Source organism: Buceros rhinoceros, unplaced genomic scaffold (assembly GCF_000710305.1).
Source record: "Buceros rhinoceros silvestris isolate BGI_N320 unplaced genomic scaffold, ASM71030v1 scaffold3860, whole genome shotgun sequence".
Classification (NCBI taxonomy): Eukaryota; Metazoa; Chordata; class Aves; order Bucerotiformes; family Bucerotidae; genus Buceros; species Buceros rhinoceros.
The window spans coordinates 3580-12453 of record NW_010390015.1 but is presented as its reverse complement, the minus strand read 5'-3'; the positions used below and the strand labels follow the sequence as shown (position 1 = coordinate 12453).

The 8874-nt window shown below is 42.6% G+C and overlaps 1 protein-coding gene across 4 annotated transcripts in view; it reads right to left on the bottom strand.

Annotated features, from left to right (window-relative positions):
- Positions 1–8596, bottom strand: part of POLR3E (polymerase (RNA) III (DNA directed) polypeptide E (80kD)) — a 24826-nt gene extending 16230 nt beyond the window's left edge. For 3 of the 4 annotated variants that reach the window (XM_010136047.1, XM_010136055.1, XM_010136070.1), the window contains exons 1-11: positions 8519–8596; positions 7616–7666; positions 6219–6296; positions 4608–4723; positions 4210–4292; positions 3363–3470; positions 2831–2880; positions 2414–2533; positions 1766–1851; positions 704–748; positions 527–618 (exon numbers count right to left, since the gene is read on the bottom strand). In XM_010136047.1, coding sequence (XP_010134349.1) covers positions 527–618; positions 704–748; positions 1766–1851; positions 2414–2533; positions 2831–2880; positions 3363–3470; positions 4210–4292; positions 4608–4723; positions 6219–6296; positions 7616–7666; positions 8519–8554 — 865 coding nt within the window. In that variant the 5' untranslated portion in view covers positions 8555–8596. The remainder of the gene's footprint in view (positions 1–526; positions 619–703; positions 749–1765; positions 1852–2413; positions 2534–2830; positions 2881–3362; positions 3471–4209; positions 4293–4607; positions 4724–6218; positions 6297–7615; positions 7667–8518) is intronic. The other variant, XM_010136062.1, reaches the window with a different exon arrangement.
- Positions 8597–8874: the final 278 nt, after the last annotated feature.

Sequence of the window (8874 nt, the reverse complement as noted above, 5' to 3'; positions counted from 1 at the left end):
AAAAAAACAAACCAATTCCTTTAGCAATATTTGGAAACAGAGATACCTGACAAGACAGTAGGCACCTGAGGCAAAGTCCTCAGGATTTGCTCTCATTAGATAGTAACTTTCAAGAGACAAAACAGGATTCCTAGAAGACGCTTACAAAGTGCGTAATACTAATCTTCGCAGAAAACGCCAAAGCGCAGCTGATTGCATTAACCTTCAATTTAGGATTCATGATCAGACCCCATATTCCAGAAAACACCTGCTGCAACGGATGTATCCACAAAGCTATCACCAGATTAGAAATTATTCTAAGAGCAAACTGACTGCAAACATACAGATCAGCAGTCACACCTGCTGTCACTGCTCTCCTCCACACACAGAATCTTCTTAACGAAAATCCTGGGCTTTAGATTCTTCACAGAATCAGACACAGTCAGTCAGGTGGGGTGATGGAACTGTCACTGCTAGGAAAGGTACCTTATCTGAGGCAATTAGAACTCACAAAGTATAGTGCAAATGTATCACAAAAGCTACAAACCGTTCTTCATCAGGATCTTAATCTGATCAGCAAGGGGTAAAGTTCTCAGCTGGGCCATAGAAAGCACGTTGCTTGGAGCCACTGGTTTGTCACTGCAGAGAAAACAAGCAGATTTGCAGCCCGTGAAAAAGAGCATTCAACCAATACGGACTTTGAACACGCTGTACAAACACTTACTTTTCCTCCTCCACGCTTGGAGGCATCAGCATCATTAAATACTCACTAGAAGAAAAGAAAACACAGCCTTAAAATGTTTTGTCTTGGGACTTGCCAGGTTTAAGTACAGTTACTTCTCACTTAGAGCAATCCTACTCACATGAATCTACAAAACAAACACTAGCCTGAAAAGAGCTCTCCCCTTTCCTCTCCCATCTTCCTCTGTAATTCAGTACTAGTAAGAGCTACTGACATTCATCTACCCAAACAGAAGGAATGAAATAAATGAGCCAGAACCCCAGCTCTTCTGTGCAGAAGAGATGTCCAAACAGAACTGCAAGAGTAAATACATTAAACACAGCACTGTGACACAGCACTGAGAGGGGTCACGTGAAGTCCTGTAAACAGAGAATCAGCAACAAGTCTTCCCCACCCATGTAACCACCAGTGTCCGCAGGGAAAGAATCAGATCCAAAAGACTTCTCAGAACACCTAGCATTGTTCTTCTGATGTTAAGCGTCAAGAAGAGCACACCCACACCGCTGAACAGAGAGACTCTGCCACTTCGCTAAGGCTTGGGCCATGGCTGTATCAGATCACAGCGAAGTGCTAGTACTGACTGCAGCACGGGAAGATCCCGGTACAGCTGCAGGCACCCAGAAACAAAACCGAACAAGTTTCATATAGCATCGGGTGTCTCTCACAAATCACAAAAGAAACGTTTCGTAAGATTTGCTGACAACAGAAGTTACTGGTTTCGGAGTCTTAACTTCTTTTAACCAGAAGGAGCTTTTCTTTTCCTTTACAGTACTTGCAGTCCCAATACTGCAGGGTCGTGGTAATGTAGAAGAGGCTGCGATCCCAAGTGAAAACAACTAGTTCTAATTTCAGAGTACAGGGAAACAGAGAAAGCAACCCAAATAAGTTGAAGACTAGTTTGTTTCTGTATTTTTTAAACAATTCAGTTTTTATCATGGATAGAACCACCGAAGAGCAGACTTTTAAAGAATATACCTGCTTATTACCCTGAAAACAATCCCAACAAATTACTGCAATTTCTACAGGAAACCATCAAACCATTACCTGGGAGATTTAATTAATTCTGTGTTTTCAGCAAGGCCATGACCTTGGCTAAATAAATACTGGCGCTCGTGTTCAGAACGGCTATCCTGGAGATACGGAAAAAACAAGAGTCACTACCACATACTGAAAACATACGAAATGCCAGAGAGCTGGATTCCTCATCCCAACCTGTGACCACTCTATCATCAATGCACCACTCAAGCATTCCACCTCACTGACTGATGTTCTGCTTTCACCTTCCTGAACGACGCTCACATGATGTGGGAACATTTCTGTTGCCGTGACTTGGAAATCTCCTGACAGACATGCATGGATCAGACAAAAGGATTGACACTCAGCTGACTGGGCTCCCCAAGTCTTTCACAAAGTGCAGTTCATAAACCAAGATCTGAGTGATTCTCGTGTTCAGACTCCCCTTCAAGTTTGTCCAGCTCAGTTTTAAACCATTTCCAGCATGGAGACCCCAAAGCATTATCCAGTCGAGGAGGTACAGAGCACTGCAGGGTCTGTTCAAGCCTACAGACCCACTTTTCCCTCATTATCTTTTGATGACTCCCTGATTCCCACAGGCCCAGATTTAAAAACAGTTCTAAACTCGGCTGAGCCTTCAGGCCCAGGCAGTCTCCTCAGCTGCCAGCACACACCTACCTTCAAGCCATAATAATGTAAATGAACCCAGTGCTCTTCTGCTTGTCTCTTCTGCAGGAACTCATAGGACTGAACACGTCGTTGACGAGCTTGTTCAGTCTCAGGGCGGGAGAACCGTACCTAGAAGATTTGGGCATCATTAAATACAGCCCTGAAATCCTTGAAACAAAATACCTGCATTTCTTATTTGGTACGTAAGTAACAGAAGCTAGGGGCCCTAGCTCACACTAATCACCCCTTGCTTTCAGTGCCATCTTTATCCTTGTGCAACAAGGGCACGTCCATCTTGCTTTCCCCCTCCCAAGTTCAGAGTCCCCAGGACTAGCTGAGGTCTCCTGTTCTTTTATTTGGGTGCAAACTGTCATGCTTTCTTGTGAACTGTGGCCTGAACTACAATAAAAGGGAAACTGGACATACAGTAATTTGCTTAACATCATCTTCAGCTTCATCCTGGGATGAATCACCACCTGCCAAAAAATACAACAGAATGAACACACCACTGCAGCAGAAGAGCCAAAGCCAATCTGCATCTGTCTGGGCAACCAGGCAGGAAGAAAGCAGTACTAGGAATGACATAACCCTGGGTTCAATCCCAGTCTGACAAACTGTGCGATGCACGGGAGCACCACACCGCTCCTGCGATAGGAGATACTGCTCCCATGAGCGTGCCAGTCCCGCTTTTCAGTGGCAGTGGTGACACACTCCCTACTGCTGCTCTTTGACACTACCCACCACCTCCCATCCCTCTGTTAATCCCTCACGCTGTGCCCACAAAAGCATTTATGAAGCTACACCAAGAATAAGATCAGTGAAATAATCTGAGAACTGGCCTTATAATCAGTATGGTGTTGTAACAAACCCCTTCAGAATATAACGACTCTTCAGCAAAATTACAGAGAGAACTTGTATCTCTCCTCCCAAAAGGATACACAACTCATGGAGCATTTACCTTCATTAGCAGCTTCTCTTTCTCGGTGTTTTGCGTCAGCTTTGTCCAAATAGGTGAAGCTTGGCCTCAGCTGAAGAATTCCATGTAGTGGAGTCAGGTGAAGTTCACCTGAAAAAACAATTAATGTTGGTTAAATCACAGCTTCGATTGAACATAAATATTTAATACAGTAAAATGTAAAAAGATATTGAAGTGAAAAATTCATCCAGTGTTCAGGATTCCAAAGGACCGTGAAAGACCAAGACCTATTTCTGTTACTTCACTTTATACTTTTTGTGCTGAAATCAGATCTTGTAGAGAGCCAGATTCTGGGTCAGTCCTGACCCATAGTTCAGCAGACTCCCAGAAAAACAGTCATCACCGAAGACAATCTATGTATTTTCACCTGAAATGATCATCAGATCAAAAGTCTGTGATGGCATTAGGAGACAAGAGAGGGGCAAAAAGTGTGAAAGGGAAAATGAGACAGACATAATTAGATGGAAATAGTAATTAGGAGACAAGAGAGGGGCAAAAAGTGTGAAAGAGAAAATGAGACAGACACAATTAGATGTAAATAGTAATATAAACAACAGCATAAATTGATGCTACAGATGTGTATTATTTCAGACCACCAGGCCCTATTAAGATCCTGGAGGCATCTACACATAGTGTTCTTATACAATATTTGCAATTTGGCTAGTCCTTCTCAAGGACTCTAGGGACATCGATAAGGAAAAATTTTCTTTTGTTTAAAGACACATCAGTCAATTAAAACCTAGGCCGAAAAAAAAAGAACAAAGTCTCTTATTGTAACCGTGAAATCAGTGTGTTTCATTGATGTGAGAGTTAAGCAAAAGAAACTTACCTTTTTTATAGACAGCAGCTGCATAGCGGGAAACATTACTTGCAGCTTGTGAAGAGCAGAAAGTTTGCTTGTCCATCAGCTTCCTGCAGACAGATGAATGCTGTGAGATTGTATTCTACAGACAACGCTGCATACAGACGTTAAAGGTCTGAAATCACCGATTCTCAACATGGAATATCATCAGCGAATATATATACTCATCTTTCTGTTCACAACTCAGAATTCATGAAGCACACCAAAAACCATAGGTTGCTTCCAAGAATACTTCTATATGACAGTGTTCAAAACAACCCTGAGACTGTACAGCCACTTGTTCTCGCCCTTCCCTGAAGCCCTGGTGGACATACACACATCTACGCTCACCACACAAAGGACATGAAGGCAAAGAGGTCACCTACGAGGAATAGGTACTTGTTTCATCTGTACTTGTGCCGTCTACATTGAGGGCAATCTGCTCTCCCTTGCTGCGACAGTAGTTAGGATTCAAAGTATCAATGGCCATTTCAAGTTCAACCTAAATAATAAGACAGACAGCTAATTACCACGGGAGAACACCACACATAGCAGTTACAATTCAGTCCCACGCTTGCTGACACTGCCATGGGTTTACAGCACGTTTAAATACAGAAGTATCATTCAAATCCACAGGGCAAATCACATACGTAAAGTTGAGCATACATATGGTTTTATGTAGTATGGGGACATTTTAACTGTAAGCTAGAGATACATAAAGTCCCACGTAAATGAATGGGAGCAGAGAAACAAGAGCTCCTTAGGCAGCCTCGAAATACACCTTCATTTTGCTGATACCTTTCACTACATTATCAGTCTAGTTTACTTAGCAGTACAGATCAAGTGGACAAACAATATCCCAGAGGACCCACCCAGAACCTCTCAAACATAAGGTATGTTTATTTCTAGTCTGAGTAGCAAGCAGTATAAAGTAACAACGTCCTCTGCAGAGACAAAGGCCTTGATTCTGGTCAATTTGAGACGGCAGCACTTACCACTGACGTCACAGTTATTCCTGATTTACACTGCTCAAAGCACAGAAACAAGCTCCAAGCTTTCAGCTGCAAGGAGAACTATGCCTCCCCTCTCCTCAAATTTTAACCTTCATACAAATGTTCAAAATTAACTTTTCCTGCATAGCACTTCTCTTTATGTACTGTAACAATACAGTATATATTCTTCCTCAGGGTCTGCCAAAGCCCTCATAAAGCCCTCGCACCTACTGCCTCGTTTTTCCTTCCCCTGTACGTTACTCAAAATGAACCAGTTAAAAGTCCCTGGATGAGAGGGCAGATTTACAAGCCTGCACAGGGCTTACAATGCAAATGCTTGCTAAATTTAACAGAAGCCTTCTTGGACACAATGTGCATCCTGACTCCAAAGTTCACACAAGCACTATCTTTAATCATGTCCCAGAACAAAACCCCAATACCACAGACATCCACTTCTGTGTTTTTTAAAATCAACATTTTAAAATCATAGCCACAGTTCTGGAATACATTTGCAAGAAGGGCAATCATTCTAGCTTTGGCTACAATTTCACTACCTAGACAACCTCACCCATTTCAAAAGGACTGATGATGATTCACAGCCGGGCAAGGGAGAAATCAAGACCCGCACTGACACTCAAAGACAGATCGTGCACCCAAAGCTCAACCTTTTTCTGAACATTGTAAAGACCTTTTAAATCAAGCTCTGTTAGCACAAGCACCTACAGATGGAATCAGCATTAGCAACTAAGTTTCCCTGAGCAACTCTATTTTATATTAAATCGCGGCATTTCCATCGTGACTTCAATTCCCCTTTATAAACTACTTTTATTCTAAACTCGACATTACAGACACAATGAAAGACTCCCCCATACCTCCAAGCACAGAGATCTGGTCCTGCAAATAGCTGCGTAATTCTAACAGCTCAAGAGCACAATGTGTTTTTCTAAAGTACATTCTGTGCATCATAAAACAACTTTTGCAGAGTGGACTCAAATGATAACCAACCTTTTGCTGTTTTGGTTTTATCTTCGCTGATAAATGTGTAACATCATCATAGGTCATGGAAGCTGGACGAATAGGATACTGGAAAACAAATCCGTTTCATAAAACCCTCTTCATCTAAAGATCAAAGAACTTCACAGAAATTAACTTAACCTCCCCTGTCCCCTCACACATAGATCCACTTGCCAGATGGACACAAGACATCAAGAAAAGAAATTACTTGACTGCTTTGTGAGTCAGCAGTGGATTTGGGAGCATGTCCTAGAAAGCTTGTTGCTTTCCCCTCCCGTCCTCTGCTTTCACCATCACACAATCTCCTTCCTGTCTCTCACATGCCACACCAAACTGCAGCACAGGACAATGGTATCACACATTAGCCCAGCAGAAAAAGGAACTGTTAAGAGCAATTAAAAACCCATCTCTCAGTGTCAGCTCTCTGGAGAGTTATTATCTCAAAGTACAATATTTGTGGGTTTACACGAGAAGCGTTAGCTTATAGACATGGGCCACATGTAGCCAGTCATGACCCCCAGCCCAGGTTGAGCCACGTGGGTGTCTCTCCTGAACTGTGTGGCAACGCTGAGAGGACAGTGCAGTATCCAAACGAAATCTTCCAGCCACAGCAGCATCCTGCTCAGAGCTGCCATTTCTCCAGAACACCCTCAGGCCCCGTCACTACCCAGTGCTCCCTCCTGACACGGAGCAACAGAGGCAAGGCTGCACAGCTCAGTCCAGCGTGTCTGCAGCATGCAGACAGCCGTGCTCCGCTGGCACACGCCGTGCAGAGGATCTGAACGGGAGACAGTGGACTTGCCAGCAGGCATCACTGGTTTATACTGGAAATTTCATCCAACAGCCACAAAAGACTTCCCATTTGGCAGATGGGAAAAAGTGCACCACAAAGACAAAATGGTTAGAGAAATTCAGCGGCAGAATGGAAATCAGACCTCTACCTTCCCAACATATTTCCACCGTCAATCACTAGTTAGTTTTCTCTCCACACTACAAGGGGGCTCTTCTGATGACTTGCACTCGTTTATGAATACTGATGAGAGTTTAAATCGAGCTAGTCCTAAAGAAATGTTTGTTTAGTAAAGATGGCAGAAAACAGTGATGACAGAAGTTGGCTAGGAGACCGCAGATTTATTCAAACCACAATAAAAAGACATTATCTCCTAAAAGCACCCCTTTTGGGTGGTTAAAGGGAGTGATTTAATGAAAACTTTGTGCCCTAAATGACCACTCCTTTCTTGGCAATGATTTAATACTGAATATTTCAACTGAGTGAGACCCAAATAGGCTTGCCTATATCCAAGATTCTGGCAGGCTGAAGCCTGAAGTTACTGCTTTTTGAATTTATTTTAAACAAACTATCACTGCATAAAACTTTACTGAAATACCTGAAATAGATACAGCTTCTCCAGTAGACTTCTGGCCAGGAACACGTCAATCTAAAAAGCAAAACAAACAACCTGCATCAGGTGGCAGCTAGAATTGATGGAGCCTCAGATAAAAGTATAACACCAAAAGCTCAAATACTAACAATTTTTGCTTTTCACTACAAACCCTAACATAAACCACACTCATGACTCCCCTGTCAAAGGTCTCCTCTCTGATGATTTTTACATGAAATTCTGCAGCTGAGCTTTTTGAAAAACAAACAAACAAAAGAACACTATGAAGAGGAGACAGTGGCTCTAGTTATGTTTTTTCTCTCTAAAGAAACTTGGCAAACAGATCTGAAAGTGAGGAAAATTTTTTTCTGAGGGGCTGAAGTGAATCTGTTATCACAATTACAGAGAAGGAAGTTCTGAAAGGTAACTTCATTACCAGTATATTGTCCTAAAACCTAAGTTAGACAAGAGACACCCACATCCCAAATCTGACTCAACAGTAGCATTTTGCCACCAGCACTGAAAATCCACAGATGTTTTCGCTTCATAGTTAACAGGTATTAGCTTGTCAAAAGTCAATTTTTTACAGCTCTCAGAGACATGCAGTAGAGACACTGGAAACACATAGTGACAGAAGCAAGTTCCCCACTTGTGTTCTCTTCTAACACAGGAAGATTACAAAGGGTGGCAAAACCTGAGCTGAATCTGCCAACACAGACACCACTATTTTGGCAAAACAGATACCATGAGCCATGTAATTGCCCCTCACAGCGTATCTCCTTGCACAGAGGTTACAGGACAAACACTGATGTTGATGACCACGTTGTTCCAGCAATGTAAGAATTACAGGAACTATAATAACAAAAAAAAGCCTCCTGTACAATCACTGCTGCCACGACACACTTTTACCTCTTGTATAATTGGATCATCTTCTTCATTTGCCATGCTAGAATACAAAAAGCTTTTTCTTGGCTTATTCCTTGGCACAACCTGAAAGAAAACAGAAATGTCATATGAGTCATTACCTCAGTGCCATGCAGCCTAGAGGATTTGTTCAGGTTCACTTGGTTCCTTCCAGTGGCAATGTTTAGCCTGTTTGCAGGATCAGGTCCCCTGTATTGCACGATCTTGACCAACTGCCACCAAATTTAAGACACAAGCAAATGTCTCAGAAATAGGAAAGTTCTTGCAGCTTTTCTGAAAGCCAGCAGTTACGTAGGAAAGCCAGCGCTAAATCAGTGCTCTGCAGAGGGAACGACAGGCCT